Below are 17,740 nucleotides of genomic sequence, written 5' to 3' on the forward strand. Positions count from 1 at the left end.
TACCTCTCAGGCCTTCACCCAGAACGCGAATCTACTGTAGGAGGAATACTACAAGCAATGCCATCCTTTACCTTTTTACAGGATTCACCTTTTCCTGCTTACCTGGTGAAACTGTCCACATGTTACTGTTTTGCAGTCCAAATCCCAAGGTCTGCAGGAGAAATCTAGTGCTTTCTCCACTGCTGCAGGTGTCCCAGGCCTTCATGCAAGTTCTCTTCAAGACCCTGACCAACCAAGTATTACACTGGCTAGTGTTGCCAATAAACATAGCAATTTTATTAAAACAGAAATCCCTTTGTGATAATATAAAACAAGGCTTTGCCATCTTCATTTTTACTTGCAGTTCGATCAGTCTCAGCTCCGGTGGCTCCACGGAAACAAGTATGAGCAGCAGCAGCCATTTACTGCTGGCGGTGGTGCCAGGTAACGTTCAGCCACAACCCAAACAGGAAACAAAACAAGTATTTTATTTTGAAGTAGCATTTTATTTTCCATTGGCTTTGTATACTGAGTTTTGGCCTGGTTAACACAAACTGTGCACTGCAGGTAGCTCTAGGGACACAAACATTTGCATGATATGCCTTTGCAATGTCACTGGCTTTACAAAGCACAACTTTACATAATTTTCAAGACACCAGACTAATGAAGTAGTAATTGCACAAGAACATTGCATTATAATGGCCAAAAACAAAACCAACAAAAATACCACATGTGTAAACCTTTCCAGCATTACTCATAAATACAGCATTTACTGTGAAATGTTAGGTCATACCCATACTAGCTAACTTGTGTTAGGGGGGAGCTCTCTGGCCATGGGCTTGCGCTTGCTGTGCTCGTAAACTAAGGTCTGCTCCCAAATCCCCCAGTGCCTTCTATAAAACTTCAACTCGGCCTTTAAGCCAGGCGCTGGTTCTGCTTCAACCAGCACGATCCAGATTTTCTGCGAGCAAATTGTGCTGAAAGAATTTGCCCAAACCAAACCACAGATTATCTTCTGGCCTTGTACAATACGCTCTTGATGTTGTTCTCCAACAATTCCACGTGGTCTCTGCATGCGATTGCCTGATTTAGTACCAGGAATCAGGTTTTCTCTAGGACAACACAGATAACTCCTGTTGAAATTAGGAAGAGGGAGCAGGAAGCTCACTGCTGTTGAAATCGGACAGCAAGAGACAGGTTCTTAGACCACTGAGAAATCCACATTCGAATTTTTAATTTAAAAGCTTATGGTTTAAAAACATTACCCTAGAGCTTTAAATTGCTGGATCCTCCATTAGAGCATAGTCCATAAGACAAAACTTACTTTTTTGGACGGCTGTGACCGCACTCACACTGCACATGATCGGTCACAATGCTGAAAGCCCTTCATCACTTGCTGTTTCATGGCCTCTTCAAGCATATTACCTTAAGACTTGCTTGCAAATCAGAGGTTAAATATGGTCCAGATGAGGTCAGATGATCAATTCATATTGTATTCTTGTAGGAGTTTAAGTTGTTTTCAGGCTTTTTTTCTTTAATTAATTTCTATTTTAAATAAATTAATTGAGCCTGTATATATTATATGTACATTTAAATACCCCTTAGGAGTTTGCTGTGTTAGAACAGGGTTTCGGGTATCATTTCTCTCAGTGGCACAATAGTCACAAAGAAGGGTGAGCCACCCATTTGATATTATCTGGGAAAGTAAAAAAAACAGGCTTAATAAGCACTGCCTTGCTGTTAGTCCACCCTCCACAGCTGCCTACGTGACAGCAGCAAAGTGTGCAACATGTCTCCTTGCAGCACTCATCCGCCTGTATATAATGGCTTTTATACACTTTGTAATGTCAGATCCTGACGATTTATGGCTGAATTTTATACACACGCACAGGTATTTGGTCTTCCCATCGCAGCTGGGTTTCTGGCACAGCTTTAATAAGCCATCGAACTACTTATCTTGAAAGCAAGAGAAGGAGGAGGACAAGAGAAGTATGAACTTGTAAACAGGGAAAGCGAAGAGGCCACAATCCTGTCCAACCAAGCCTACAATCCTCCTCAAGAAACTGTTCAAAGCATGAATGCCATTCACTGGAGGACCTCACTACACTGTTTACATTTTGTTTCCACGCACAGAAAGTCTCTCATATATACTTATTCCATTCACAAAAAAAGATAATTTCAGGCACTTAAAAGAAAAAGAAGCACAGGAAGTTTTCTTCATTACAAAGTGTTTTTCCATCAGTCACTTACTTATAAGAACTTCTGTTAACACTGGAGTTGAGGCTCTGGAACGAAGTGGATATATTGTTTACCAGTTTTGCCAGTCAATCTTCTCTTAGAAAACTTCTCCCTTCCCCCTCCTTTTCTCAGCCAACTCAGGCCCTTGAATTACTCAGGAGTTTCCTTTATCATTAAGATCTCCTTTCCCACAAATCGTCCCTTGAATAATACCATCTTCAATGTACTGCCCTGTGGTGTCCGTGCTCCTGCCAAGCACGGTGGAGGGAATCCGTGACGAGCGCCTCTCCTGGCTCTTATCATCAGACGAGCAGCAAAGCATCTTCTTCATCGTGCTCCACATCTCATCATCTTTGTATGAATAAATTACAGGATTCATGACAGAGTTCATCAGGGCCAGGAGAAGAAACCACCTTTTCACATTCTGAACCCCACAGTAGGTGCAATTTAGACCATCAAGCAGTAAGACGACCAGTCCAGGAGTCCAGCAGACAACAAAGGCACCTGGAAACAAAGGAGAAAGAGAAAAGAAAGGAAAAAAAGATTTCAGACTTCTAGCTTTGTTGTTTTTTAAACATCTTACTAGTTTGTTCATCAAAAAATTACTCAAAAATTAAGAAAGCCGGAGCGGACAAAATACTAGTGACAGTAGCAAAATGGCGTCTGCTATAGCTTCTCTGCCAGGCCCAGAGCACGAGGCCCTCAGAAGCAGGCAGGGTGTGAGAATCCAGCTGCTGTCAGCATCAGCTCAAACGCAAGTCGGGAAAGGACCTCACAACAGCAATTCGTCCACTCTGGTAAATAAACAGGATCTCTGGAGCACACAGCTAGCACTTTGAACAGAGAAGATGTCCTCTCTTCACGTATCTCGTATGCTGGAGGGGAAGATGCCCAGCGTCTCACTGCCACCGCTTGTAAAGGAGAACAGAGAAAGAAAAAGATGAGTCAGTGAAGATGAAACAAGGCTGTAGCAGTCAGGGCAAAGAAATGCAGCAAAGTGCATGATTAAAAAAAAAAAAAAAGGCAAAAAAGATGAGGAAGTAGGAAAGTAGTGGTGTGGGGAACAAAAAAACAAAGGACTAGCCCTAGAGCCACAGGGTTCTCCTCGTCTCCTCGAATGTGTGCAAAGTTGTCGGGGGGACGACATCGGGGTGTTTGGTCTCAGCCTCAGGCTTGGGAGGTGCCCAGCCCCAGCTGCCCCCCGCAGCACCGCCAGCCTGGGAGCCCACGGGGAAAGCAGCCCAGTGCACGATAATGCTAACTTAGCACAAGCCACAATTGCAGCCTGACGTACTGAAATAGAAAATTACAACTCTGCGCAGCAGTCACATTTCAAACAACGTACTGAGCAAATTCCAATCACTTACAGAGGCATAGCTCCCCTTTTTTGGGCGTGAAAAATAATCAAACACGTAAGGATGGCAGCAGCTACATGCTATAAAGCTCTCCTGGGAGTCTTGGTATCTGTTCAACAGTTTTGGTCACGCTCCTTTTCTCGAGGCCACTGATTTTCCCATGTCCAAGCCGTGCCCAGCCCGGCGGGGGAGCCCGGCTAGCAGCAGGACACCAGCTGGGCAGCACCACAGGCATGCCCTCCGCTGCGAGCACCCGGCCTGGGTTCATGGGCATGCACACTTACCCCCTGCTAAGGAGCTCAGGGGTCATGGTGCCCACCTACACCAGGCCATAACGGTATGCAAAACAAATCAACGTGACAACACCCCACAGACCTTGTTGCAGAACGACCCCTCTTTTATAAAGAGCATCGTAAGGAGTCCAGAAAAAATCCAACCGATGCCTTTACTGTGTTCCAGGAAGAATTACACAGAATGGAAAGGTGAGAGACCACCTCCTTCGGGAAATGCATTTTCTACTCTGCTGTACCAAGATGTCTGTGATGCTAAGTACCAATTTCATGGTGTTAGTTTAGAGCTAATGGTCAACATCAGTGACATTCCTCCAATACCCCCTGGCACCAGGAGCGGCAAGCTGCGACCACAGCACGTGCTCTCCCCGGCCAGCCTCTGCACTACGCTGCACGCTGGTTTGGCTCCACCACGCTGAGTAAGCAGTCGTGACACCAGCTCCCTCTTACAGGCTGCAAGGGAGAAAACATCCTACTGATTTATGGCCCTGGAGTTCAAGGGCAAATCCCACCCACTGTAACAAGCGCTGGAACCAGACCACCCAGACATGGCTGTGTCTACACGAGTGCCTCAGCAAGTATTTGGACAGGATGCTTTTGCTGGCCACCAAAGGTCACTGGCAAAGTTGTCAACACACCACCTCCATGCAGAAATTAATATGGTAGCGAACCCTCCTCAGAACAAGCACAGAAAGCATTCTGATCACCTGCCTTTTTTTTTTTTAATATTATTATTTTTTCATTCTACCAAAGCATGCAAGGTCCAACCCTGCTTTCATGGAGGTCAGCAGGACAGGAAATGGACCCCACAGCCACATTTAACAAAACCAGAGAGAAATCCCTCCTGCAAACAAAACCCTGAGCTCACAAGCAGGATTAGTCCACGAACTCTCAGGAGACATTGTGGGAGCCCTATCAAGGTTGCAAAGGGAAAAGTACAGAGGGATATCATCTGCAGGCCTCTCTCTGGCACCCAGAGGACTGCACGCAGAACCTTTCAGTTTCCCCTGCTGGGAGGCTGCACCCACTCCATGGGCAGTGATGAGGAGGGGGCAACGCAGTGGCAGCACTGCAGTTCCTGGGAAGTGCTCTCACAGGGCTGCTCCTTCAACTCCATCCAAAACACATTTTACTGTCACCAAGCAATTCACACCCTACTCACAGCGTGGCACTGATGAAAGCAAGGCATGGCTCAGACTCACAGCCTTTCTAGGATTTTGCTATTTTTACCACAGAACTTTGAGAGGGACCCATGGTTAAACATAAATATAAGCCTTTGTGTCGGCCCTTCGGCAATCTTCTTTGCGGACTTTTTATCCCGTAGGAGCTCCTCTCTTTGAGAAAGTGCCACGCTTTGAAAATAATTTCATTTCTGGGACTCTAAAATTCAGCGAGTGACAAGAAATAAAGCCTGGCTGCAACATGAATCGGAAGAACAGCTCTGAGACTTCACACCGGATTATGGGAGATCAGGAATCACAGAGCCTCAAGGTCAATTTGAGGATTTTCCAGGAGTTTCAAACATGGATTTTCTTGTAGATGACATCATCTCTACTTAAAAATTAATGGCTTCCTGCGTACCTGGACGTACTACTGATGCTTTGGTGGCACCATGCCTTAAAAATCCACATCAAAGCTGTCTCTCAGCATGCCGACACTAAGAAGGGGCGGGGAGGGAAACAACAACAAAAAAAATACGATGCGGTAGCTTCCACTTGCCTTTGCCACAGAAGTGCCCGTGTTAAAACAGCAAGTTACCAATTAAACTATAAATTCACTAAAACTGGAAGTCACGTGCCTTAAGGTTGCCATTTCAGCGGGAATCTCCCTGCCAAGTTCAGACGAGCTGCCACACACACACACCACCCAAACATCACACACCCCGGCACCACCAACTGCCCTGCGTCACAGGGACAGTCGCATGCTTTGCCAGGACTGTGCCACAAGGTCAGCCCAAGAGGATTTTAGCCCCTTTTGCTAGGTTTCCCAGTTCCAAGCAGATAACTTCCTACAGTTGAGCATGCCAAAGGGAAAGCCACTTCCACTGCTCCTATCCTGTGATGGATCATCTGAGGGCCTACGGCAGAAAGAGAGAGCTTACAGGGACATCGTCGAGAAGACGGGGACCTGAATCCCAGGCTCTGGAAGGAGCCATGCAAGCCCAGCAAAGGGTGGTGCAAAAAAGCCATCTGCAGCTGAGATGACCACGCACCCACAAAGTTAAACAAACCCAGACTCCCCCAGCTCTCATCTGCAGGACCACAGGAGAATACCCAGAGAGGACAGCGATGTGTCGAAAGCAATGTATTGCCTGTGCCTCTTTTCCTGGGGAAGACGGAAGGATGAGCATGCCAACGGCACCCTGCAGCACGCAGCCTCCTCCCATGCAGCAGAATGTTGTCCTGAACCTGCCATGACACCAAGACAGCAAGTTAACAAGCACTCATTCTCATCATGCTTCCTCCAGCGACAGCGCTTCCTGTAATTGCTTTTAGTTGAGACCATACCAGCCATTTACTGCAAAGCATCTTCAGATGGTTAGGAAGAAGCCACTAAAAGTAACTGCCTTGAGCTGAAAACCCCATGCCCACTTGCTGCATATAGGTATAGGCCGTTGTATAAGTGGACGTAAGAGCAGTTTGTAAGTATCAGAGTGGTCACTTGGGGGTTCCTTTTGTAATCTAAAAGGCCATAAAACATGGCAATCCAGTTTCTAATGCTTTTTGCATGGTGTGCTTGAATGACTAAGCCAGGAATACACATTGCAAGCTGTTCTAAGAAATAAATTCTCATTCCTATAAACAAATATTTACAAAAAGCCTCACAGAGCCAAAATCTGTAAAATTAATAAGAAGGAACAGGCCAAGAGACAAGTCATCTGACATGGGAGTTTGGGGTACATCTTGCACCCATTGACATATGCACTCATTCGACTTCTATGAAAGCAGGCTCTGTTCTCATTTTGTTTCTGACTGGAAAAGTAAAAATACAAAATTATGACCTCCAAAGCAGCACCCAGACTAAGTTAAATTTGTCTGACCCATGAAGTAATATCATCATATGCTTTGTCTGAATTATAGTTTAATCTGGTGGCTAAAAACCCAGACTCTGCAAGTAAGAGGAAGCTAACGCTGGTCTTTAAATTGACCCAAAGGCCCCTCTCCCCACCAAAAGAAAGAAATAATTTGAAAGGAAGGACATGAAATTTGAAATCTGGTTTCTTTTCTGAATGCCTAAGGAGGAACAGGAACAGATTCATGCTGCCTCAAGAAACAAGTGTAAGTAACTACACCTGGAGGAGGGCTTTGTTCTGGTCCTTCAACTTTATGCTACAGGTGCTCACTACTCCACTAGGAGATGCTCACTGCCCATTCTGCCTGAAAATTCACCACCACAGCTAGTGTTTTCTTCCAGCTATCAACCATCCACTCTGCACCTCTATTTAATAAGCAGCTACATCACAACTAGCTGAAGTGATCTGAGCTGCTCAGATAACCAGAGTGTCTCTAGGGTGAAATCTAGGTCACATCTCATTTTCTGATCTAGAGATCTAAGGCTGTACTGTATCACCATCTGAAAGTACTTTGCACTATGCAATCTTTACAAAACAGAGGCAAATTCTCCCCCTACAAAGCAAATAGCTGCCAGGAAAACGTTACAGATCCACCAGGCATCCTCTCCTTTCCCCAGTGAAGGTGAATTTTCAGTAAATTCAGGAAACGGACAAGAGGAAGAAGTACAGACAAAGCTACCCACATACAGCCACAGGATTCAGGGCCCTGTGCACATATTAAAGAACATTATTTTGAAAGTGTTTTACTAGGTAGCAGTGAACCTTCATAAGCCTTCCTCCACAGCTGTTCTGTAACTCCCTGTCCCCTGCAACAAACGAGGGACAGCTCACATTTTTAACAAGCTGCCTACAAACAAGCCCTGTGAGCATTTACCAAACAGAGACGCGTCTCTGCCACGTGCCGCCAACTGGCCCTCTGCTTTGCATTTCTATTTCGTGCAACATTGATTTCACTGTTTAAGCTGGACAGAAGGCTAAATAACTTCACCACTTGTAAGTTTAGTGGGTTTTGTTTTTTAATAAACACTGGTTGGCATTGCCAGCCTTGCTCCAGCCTCTTACCTAAGAGAGTCATGACGGTCTTCATAAGCTTCACAGGGGTTCTCCTGCGGCTAATGGATCCACTAGTGTGCGATGATAAGACGTTAGTTTTCCGCTGGACGTACATGTAGATTCTTATGTAAACCACCACCATAATGAAGAAAACAACAAGGTTTAGGACGCTCCAGAACACCAAGTAACTTCTGCTGTAAATAGGTGCCAGGGAAGAGCAGGCGGTAATGTCACAGAGGCAGTTCCAACCCAGGGAAGGAACAGCGCCCATAAAAATAGCAATGGCCCAAATTGATATAATTAAAAAGGTGACTCTCTTCTTTGTGAGATTACTGTGGATCTTCATCCGCATGATTGACATGTGCCGCTCAACAGCTATGACGAGGAGATTCACCAGGGAAGCTGTCAGGCTGGTATCCAGAAGACCCTGACGCAGAAACCAGCGATTTACAGTTAATGTCTTAGACACTGGGCCAGTGTTGAACATCAAGAAGACATAGGCAATTCCAGCAAAAAAGTCTGCAGCTGCTAAATTGGCCAGCAGATAATAAAAGGGAAAATGAAACCTCTTGTTCTTGACCACAGCTGCTATGACCAATGAGTTTGAAATGAAAATGAAGAGACAGAAGAACGTCCCAAAACACAGAACAACAATAAGCGTTGGCCCTGTCCACTCATCTGCTGTGTCAGTGTTTGTCCTGTTATAAAAAAAGTCCATGCGCTTATCATAGTAGCATTCGTTCATCCTGGATTACAGCCCCTGCATCCTAGGAAGAGTGGAAGGGGAAAGAGAAAGAATTAAAGTTAACTATTGGTCCTTGCTCGAATTACCATACTTAACATGTTGGGGTAATTTTTTTTTCCTTTGGGGGGCAGGGGGGCATGTATTTGGAAACCTCAAGTAAAAATTCATATTGTACAATTTATTAGTGCAGAAGGAGATATTCTGTCCTCTAAAGGACTGCAATTAATGATGCTTCCATGAATGAGGATCTTTTTGCAAGTCTTACCCGCTTACAAACAGCCAGCAGTCCCCTTGCACTAGCAGTCACGCTGTGCAGGCAACAATGTGGAAGTTAAGAGGTTAAAAGTGGAGGTCAAAAAGAAAACCTGAGCTACAGCCAGGCCTTTCTTACTGTGAAATCCCATGTTTGAGCCACAGCCCCATCATTATTTCCATTTCTCAGTGCATCCAGTCAGGACAGCAAAGCATAAATCATAAATCTTCCATTTTACTGACTAAGCAATAAAAAGCCTATTACTGGAAAAAAAAAACTTTTTTTGAATTATATATTAATGAATGCAATAACGTATGTATATAAAATGCTAAGGGCATATATGTTCTGAACACATGCCCGTTACTGCTACGGGATTCAAGTAAATGTGCTGAAAAGTGAAAAAAAACCACTGTACATATTTGTCTGCGCTAAAGCCACAGATTATTTTATTGGGCTGTCACCCCAGAGCGCTGTGAGCAGCACACACACACCAATTATCTTCAAAACCAAAACGCAGCTCTGTACCCAACCACAGGATAAAGAACGGCCCAGCAGGAGCAGCAGCGCAGGGCTGTTTTCTGACATCTGCTCCGCACTGCTGTGGACACGGGGCTATTAGACGTGACGGAGGGGCAGCTCTGGCTACCAGATGACAGCGCACTTCGGCTTCTCCAGCGAGGTCAATGTCGGCAATCTCTGACAGCAACTGCTCACGGAGAGCAGGCCCTGTGCAGGGTCTCACAGCCTGGTAGCGGGCGTTTGTGTCTGATTACCACGAGCCCTCACATTCACTGCCAGGACCTGAGTAAGTGTTTTAACCTTGACTTTGCTAACGAATACCATATAATTTTTGCCAAACCCAGGATCCCAGCCATGGCACAAGGCCCTAGGCACGGCAGACACCACACAGAGCAGCAAACCCGTGCCTGACTGAGGACAGGAGGCGGCGTGGGGATGCAGGGCTGCTGGAGGAACAAGGCTGCCAGCTTTGTCAGCTTCCTCGCAGGCCTCAGGGTGCTGTGAGTGCCAGAGCGGCGGGCTGAGTGGGGCTGAAAGGATGGAAAGAGCAGATGCAATGGGCACAGGCAGAAAGATGCAAGAAATGGCCTAAGCTTCTCACCTCTGCAGCTAAGACTGATCACAGATAAAGATCAGGTACACTTAGGTAACCACAGGCTAATAATGGACTAGCAATGGTATCTCATCTCTCTGGAGAGTGAGAAGAAAATTAAGCAACCCCCAGCAGGCTGGCTAACAATCCACATTTATGTTAAAGATTCTTTCTGAGCTTTAAGATAAAAGGTTTGTCTTCTGTGATTTAAGTTATGCTACTGTTGTTATTTTCTCACACAGCATTTGTATCATCTAACTTTAGATCAACTCATACTATTCTGTGATTAATATTTGCAGCTAAGTGAAAATTTGTTGAATACTTCATTTTTCTGAACTGGCTTCTTAGCCTTTCCTGGTTTCCACCCTGTATCTAGTAGTCAGCATGAAGGCAGGCCACTTGATGTTGATGTCCATTTTTTTTACCCTCAAGAACCTAGGCAACTGCTTCTTTTATACAAGAATCTCTTATTTAAAGCATCAAATTCAAGTATATAGCCAGAAGTAAGAACAGCTGTTTAAGGATAAGAAGTGGAAGGAAACAAGTAAATCACCCCTTGCACTGAAATATTACAGAGCATCCCTTCATCTAAAAATAAAGAACCCTCAGTAACTCAGAACCACCATCAGGAGTCAACTAGAGCTTGGTACCTACCTCTCCCAGCTCAAAGCAGCACAGTGAAGTTGGGCAGTCAGTAAATTCCCCGTTTTCACTTAGAAAGTATTCAGAAGAACATGATGCAATTAAATCTGTAAGCAACCAGAAGTCCCTAAGCAGCTGCAAACAACAGCTACTCAAGCTGGGAACCCTGCCCAGCCCAGGCAGTTCTGGTCTTACCCACCAAGGCAGTAAAGGACTTGCTGAGCTTGGCAGGAAGCTTTTAAAGAACAACCCAAGTGCCTGCATATAGAAGTAGCATTTTGGGCAAGAGTAGCAGGAGAAAAAGAAAAAAATCTGTGAAAATTACAGGGAAGGTTTTCTGAACATGTATCTTACTGTGTAATCATCTCAAGAGATGAATCTCTTGCTTGCAGTGACAAGAGAGCAAAGAGATCTGCAGACACATCATTACATCTTAATCTGGGCAACAAGCTTAAAGAAATCAATAATATCAACTGTGAACTTACTCTGAATACTTCCGCTTATTGAAATGCCATACTCATTTGAAATAGTACCCCCAAAGAGAATAAAAATCACCTATCAGTAATTCTCCTCCAAAATAACCACAGTACACTCACTGTCACTCAGCAGAGCTCAAACGGCAAATGACTTCGAAAGTGATGTCTTGTGATGCTGAGATAAGGCACGAAGGGAGTAGGAAAGCATTCAGCTAAGGTCTGAAGGTCACAGGGCCAACTCTGGAGATGTCCAGACAGAGGCTGCATCCAAGCAGTAGCTGAACTGGAGCTAGCTTGCATCCCAGTACTGCAGAGCGCAGGGCTGCCTGTACCAGCCTATACACAGAGAGCACTGCTCCTCACTCCAGGGCCCATCCAGAGCGTGGATATCTTACACCTTCATTTTATGTCTGTGTCCTTACAGCAGAACTGGCCCAGCCTCAGGGCAGCTGTATCCTCGATGGCCCTGCACCAATCTGCACCAGGCACAACGAATGTGCGAGAGGAGATCCCATATTTCCTGGCGTGGCACAGGTTAACGCATTGCAGGACTTTATTCTCCAGGTCTTCGCTTCCGCAGTCAAATTGAAGAGCTTTTTCCTTACAGCAGGTTTAAACTTAAGAAGAAAAACAAACTTCTTAAGTATTAGATATTTCAGATTTGTTTATTACGTATTTTTAAACAAATATTTGAAAAATCAGGCATAATATAGTCTGCCAAAGTTATAAAATTAATAGAAACTGAAGTAGTAGAAAAATAGCTAGACCTTTTATTGTTGAAGTGGCTCTCACCAGCTTGATACTTCTAGCTTTTATGGGAGAGGACAGCAAACAACCTCTGTTCACCACCTCTGTGCCACTCGTGGCTTTATAGAGCTCCACATAGATCTCCAAAAACTCAGTGACAGTAACCATCTTTTCTATGTTATACAGATAGGTTACACTATTTGCTTGTTCCAAGTCAGTCGCGAGTGAAGACATCAAAACTTTGCCAATCCCAGTGCCTTTTTGCCCTTGTCAAAAAGGTTCTTTTCCTCGTGTCAGTCTATTTAGTTAGTTCAGTTCAACTAATTTTGGCTACAAATATCAGGAGCTGATGGACCATTTCTTCCTATTCTTACTCAGAGTGCTAGAGGTATTGAGGGAGAGAAGTCATCTGCTCCAAAATCTCAAAGGATTTGGTTCAGTTAAACTGCTTGCAAATGAGAAAGCATGTATTAAAAATGCTTCTCATTCCAGTGCATTTTCAGCTCTCTTGTCTTCAAGACAGCTTGCGTATTTGAATTGATTTTACTTTTCTCCATGTGAGCACAACTTGTATCATGTCAAAGAATGGTTTGGGTGGGAAGGGACCCTTAAGGACCACTTAGTTCCAACCCCCCTGCCAGGGGCAGGGACACCCTGAGCCAGAAAATATCCTTCACCATTCTCAAGAATTTGCCTGAGTCTCTACTATTATAGTATGCTAGCTACTTAAACAAAAGGTTACTAAAATAAACCATCACGTGGAAGCTTCAGACAAAAGCTTCAGCTGGTTGCCAGTCAACACACTGTAAGAGTTGTTATCCAATTAGAAAAGGGTTTGCCTCAAGAAAGTTACAAAATCACATATATTTACACAAAAACTGGTATCGGTTATTTAAGTCAATGATTTTGCTGATTCAAACTGTGATTAAAATCACCTTTTAAATCACTTTGACTCAAAATTAGCTCGGCCTGTAGGTCACTCCCAAGGGGAGATTCTCACCATTAATGCAGCCTGCTCTGAAGGGAAAACTCAGATAGCATTTTATTGAGAGATTTTAATGAGAGGGTCATTATAACATTTAGCCTGCAAGCCACAGCGTGATTCACGGCACACACCACTGCCTCACTGCCTTTCCTGTCCATTAAAAGCCGAGCTGTTTCAACGCGTTTGCCACAACCTTATTGCAAAGCTGGCATCAGTTTGGAGGATTCAGGGCGGCTGCTGGCCTGCTGCTGCAGGAAGGCACCAGGGTGGGAGCGTGTGAGCTGCGGGGAGAGGACAGGAGCCCAGCTTCAGCTTCAGGCCGGGGCTGGGTGGGCAGTGAGGGCTGTGCACACCAGGCAGGGCAGCCCAGCCCCAAACCCAGCCCCAGCAGCGGGCAGACCTCTGCCAGGCATCTCGGGCCTGTCACACGGCACCTCTGAGGCACGCAGGGGTTGTACAGCCGACTTGTCACAGGCACCTGTGGTGGAGCAAGGAGGCAAGCTGCTTGAAATCCCCCACTCCAGGTCCTGCACCCGGTCTGTTACTGCAGAGAAACACTCTACGGTAGATCCGGCTGAGGACAAGTTAAAACACAAGTCCCACCGGCAGCAGGTGGCTGTGCAGCAGCACGAGCCCAGGAAGGCCAGGACGCTCACGGATGGCCCCATTAGCTGCACTACTGCCTGCCCCATGGGCCCATGAGGGCACCCCCGGCCCCCTCCTCTGTTCTGGACAGCCAGTGCCCCTGCCATCTTGTTTTCCAAGTCACCGAGAAGCTCCTTCTCACCTGGATCCACAGAGGCAGCGATGGCAGCAGAAGGCAGCCAGCATTCAGCAGCCAGGCTACGTGTACCAGTAGTACCAGTTTACCAGTCCAGAAAGGGAATCGGTTCCTTGTTCCCCTCCACACCCTGAACACATGCATGGCCACGGAGGAAAACAACACAGCCAAATGATTGCGCAGTAACCCAAGAAACCCATTCAGGTTGCCTCAGCTTAAAAAGAAAGAAATACCAATGCTGAAAAGGGTGTGTAACAGAGCCGAAGCCAAAAATGTTAATATGTAACTGTAAGAAGGAATTTGGTGAGGTAAGCTCTTAGGTTTACTTTGAATTGTCTTTAGTAGTTAATTAGTATTACACAAAAGTCAGTTCAGAGAAACAGACAAAAAGGAAGTTTTTCCCTAAATCCACATTCTTAGTCGTCAGTTTCTGATGCATAAAGAACAATGTTATTCCTTAGTCCTCAGATTCTAAACCAAAGACTTTATGTGATACCATTAGAGGATGCAATGGAAGTCAACATTCATTTGGCAGGTTTAACGGAGAAAAATTATCTCAGAAGTAACTGTTTTACGTTTGGTTTATTAGGGAAATTCTGTGGGCACTGCCTGTACTTGGAACAGCTGCTACATGGTCCGCTTTTCCAGGCACTAAGAATGTACTTTTTAAAAGCCATTCTTTTTAATTCAGTGTTAAAAGTATAATAAAAAAGGATTATAAATAAAACTATAAGGCTTAATGAGTAAGCTCTTGAATCCAGAGAATTTATTACTACGGAAATCCATTTCTGTCTGTGGTTGGCCATGTTTATTTTTCTTCATAACTTAAGTATCCCCCATTCTAGATAATTGACTGTGAACTCAAATCAAGCATGCACAAGCAGCATTATCTTGTTATCTTGGTCTTCAGCTCTTTTTAGAATAAGAACAGAGTGCCACATCCATTTCCACTCCAAGCCAGCTTCATCCACATAACGTTAACTTGATAGAAATGCTCAGGCTTCCACCAGGGTTCCAGCCGCTTCCAGTAACAGTCCATTTTAGTGGCAGCATAGGTTGGAATAAAACAGGCAGGGACCGGGAGGAGGGTAGTCAAGATGATTCTGTAAGCATGTTATATTTCTGAGAAGCATAAATCATATCTCTTTGAATTACTTCTATATTTGTCAACTCCTATGTATTGGTGGTGGAAACATCTAAGGCTTCATTACTTATCAGATTGCCTTGGTACTGTACACAGGATAGGGGGGGTACAAAGGGCCTTAAAGCATTAAACCTTCCAAAATTTTAGGAGCCCAAAACTAAATATTTAAATTGCAAGGTCAGGAAGCAGTACCACCAGCCACGGACCCACAGCGCCTTGTACACACAGACTGATAAAAGGCTTAAAAATCGTTATGGGGGCACCCTGTGCAAGTCTGTGACAGCGCTGGCCCCCAGCGAGCCGTGGCAGGCTGGTGCGGGCAGCTTGGCTGTTAAGCACAGGGTCACCTACACCAAGTCCTGAAAAGGCTCAGGCTCCAGCTCCCGGCATCCCTTTAATGCACAGCTACCCCACTGCACCAGAGGTCTTTTTAAAGCTCTGATCCACTACAAGAAGTTGTTCAGGGCAGCTACTAAGTAACTCACTAGTTACCACAAGTTTAGACTTCAGACTTTGGTAATTTAAGACTTTCTGAAATTATGGTTTACTAAATCTATATATGGAGTCCAAACTAAAAACTTCACTGCAAAGCTTTCATTTAGAGCCTCCTTTAAGTGTGGTTCTGGAAGGAGCTGGCAGGTCATCCTATAATGCGGAAACAGACACAGTATTTAAAGTATTTCAAAGCCATTCAAGCAGCCTTTACATTGTGAAACATGCCTAGAAGAAAATACCTGTTCTGCTTATAAACTAAGCTTGTCGTTTCTCCAGAACCCTGCCATCAGCTCATTGATCACCAACAGATGCATTTCTACAGCCCAACACATCGTCAGTCTTTCACGAAACTCGTACACTGGAAGTACAGAACCCTTCAGCACATTCACAAGCAAGTGGACTTTCATTTGTAATTTTCAGCACACTGCTCATTAGGAAAAGCCACCTGCCCACATCTGATTTATTAACAGATTCAGAGCTGTGGTTTGCAAGCATTCACTTCAGTGGAAGTGGTAAGAAATGGTGGGCTCCAAGAAACACTTAGCTAGGCACATGAAAGTGGACTTAATTGCTTTAAAAAAAGAATCCAGGCATGAGAATCTTGAAGACCAACTACCTGAGAAATTGCTTTTGTGGAATATATTCTCTATGCTGTTTTACACTTCAGAGACCTTATTTCATTCCCTGATAGCATAAGGAGTGTGCCGGAGGGGGCTCTGAAGTGGTCATAGCAGGAGATGAGGATACAGCCAGTTCAGCTCGTCCGAAGCTGTGCTCTGGCATTCTGCAAAGAGCCAAACGCATCCTTCAGCTTTTCTTGCTGATAAAAGCCACGTCCTTTCTGATCGTGCAAGTTAGCTTCTTTTCTTTCCAGCAAACAGATAAACGTAGCGAATTCAAACGTTTCCCCACATAACTGGATTTGAGTTGTGCTTTCTGCTAAACCTCTTACAAGACTTTAAGAGCACGGAAGAAACCACAAGCTGTACGCAGGCTGGCGAAGCGAGCTACAGCAGTGCACGTTACCAGCCTGTAACAAAAGGCGCTGGCTTCCAGACCGGCACCGCGGGCGGGAGCACAGACCTCCCTGCACGACACGGAGGTACAAAGGCGCTCGTTCTTTTTCCGTGAGGAAAAAACGATCAGAGCACATCGCGCAAAGTCGCATCTCTGCGTTTCTCAGAGCGGCACGCGGATTCGGACCCTACCTTACGAGCAAGGTGCCAAGGGGCCACCCGCACGGCGTGCCGGCTGCCGGCGGCTCGGGGCAGAGGCGCAGACCCAGCGGGAGGCGCACGGACACGACGCCACGCGTGTGCCTGCCGAAAGGAGCCGCGGGCGCTGCCTTCGGCCCCGGCCGCTTCACCGGCGGTAACCCGGGGGGACCGCGGCGCCCCCCGGCTCCTGCCCGGCGGCACGGGGCAGGCGCTCGCAAACGGGGGGAGGGGGCTGCGGCATAAGCGCGAGTTCAACAGAGCTGCAGACGGGGCGGTTCTGACCGAATAAATGAAAAATAAAAAGTTCATAAATCACGAAGTCGGTCCAGCCTGCGACGGAGCCATCCCGCCGCTGCCCCCCCCCACGCCGCCGGTGCCCGCGGGCCCTGCCCCGTGCCCGCAGCCCCGCCGAAACTCACCCACCGGCAGCCTCCGGAGCGCCGCGCCCGCCGCCCGCCGCCCCGAGCCGGCCCGCCCGCTGCCCGCCGCCCGCCCCGCGCCGCCTTAACCCGTACGGCGCTGCCCGCCCGGCCCGGCCCGGCCCCCCCTTCTGGAGGGGCCCTTCTGAGGCGCGGACAGCGAGGGGCGGCCGGGGGCGGCCTGCCAAGAAGCCGGCTGAGGGGCGCCGAGCCCCAAGAGCCCGCTGTGGGGGCGCTGAGACAGGCCCTGGCCGCGGGGAGCTAGAAGAAAGCCCATGGAAAGCAACCCATAGTAGGCCCGGACAGGTGCACGGCTGCCACCCCCTGCCTCACCTGTACCCGTGTTTATGCCTGGTTTAGGAGAACAAGCAAACAGAAGCACCCCGTACCTGTACAGCAATACAGAAAGCGTGAGGCTCAGTCAGCTCCCACCGGCAGGACCTGGCCCACACAGCTTTGCCACGAAGGACAAACCAAGCTCAAGTGTGGAAGGCAAAGACAAAATTTACCTAAGGACTGTGTTCTGCTGGGTCTGTCCTCCAGTGCTACCTACCTGGACAGGTTACCAAGAACAAGCCTGTGTAGAAGCTACTTGTGTGGCTGCTCACAGCTGGAGGAGAAGTGGCAGAAGAAAATCTCGGCAGAAAGTCTCTGCCCCACTCCACAGAAAACCCAGTCGCAAGTACGACATAAATCCTACTGTTCAAGGCTGGGTGGAGCCTCGCACATTAACTTTA

At 46.5% G+C, this 17,740-nt stretch overlaps 1 protein-coding gene across 9 annotated transcripts; it reads right to left on the bottom strand.

The window, feature by feature from the left end:
* Positions 1–464: 464 nt before the first annotated feature.
* On the bottom strand, positions 465–17,078 carry LPAR3 (lysophosphatidic acid receptor 3). Of its 9 annotated transcripts, none has more exons than XM_080602595.1 (5): positions 16,576–16,997; positions 13,141–13,425; positions 11,336–11,832; positions 7,998–8,755; positions 465–2,721 (listed from the first exon to the last, which is right to left on the bottom strand). In XM_080602595.1, the coding sequence occupies exons 4-5, from the start codon at positions 8,731–8,733 to the stop codon at positions 2,372–2,374; spliced, it is 1,086 nt and encodes a 361-aa protein (XP_080458721.1). In that variant the 5' UTR covers positions 8,734–8,755; positions 11,336–11,832; positions 13,141–13,425; positions 16,576–16,997; the 3' UTR covers positions 465–2,371. The 9 variants fall into 9 exon arrangements, with proteins under 9 accessions (XP_080458721.1, XP_080458725.1, XP_080458720.1 ...); XM_080602599.1 differs by lacking the exon at positions 16,576–16,997 and adding an exon at positions 13,735–13,864 and having other exon boundaries at positions 11,638–11,832; XM_080602594.1 differs by lacking the exon at positions 16,576–16,997 and adding an exon at positions 13,735–13,864.
* Positions 17,079–17,740: the final 662 nt, after the last annotated feature.

This window comes from Anser brachyrhynchus (assembly GCF_964034855.1).
Source record: "Anser brachyrhynchus genome assembly, chromosome: 8".
NCBI classification, from domain to species: Eukaryota; Metazoa; Chordata; class Aves; order Anseriformes; family Anatidae; genus Anser; species Anser brachyrhynchus.

What these genes read in the sequence shown, in the direction of transcription:
- LPAR3 (XM_080602601.1), bottom strand. Translation starts at nt 8,733, where the DNA reads ATGAACGAATGCTACTATGATAAGCGCATGGACTTTTTTTATAACAGG. An exon ending in GACCGTCATGACTCTCTTAG is followed by an intron (nt 2,722 to 7,997) that starts GTAAGAGGCTGG and finishes CTTTGTTTCCAG; the next exon opens with GTGCCTTTGTTGTCTGCTGG.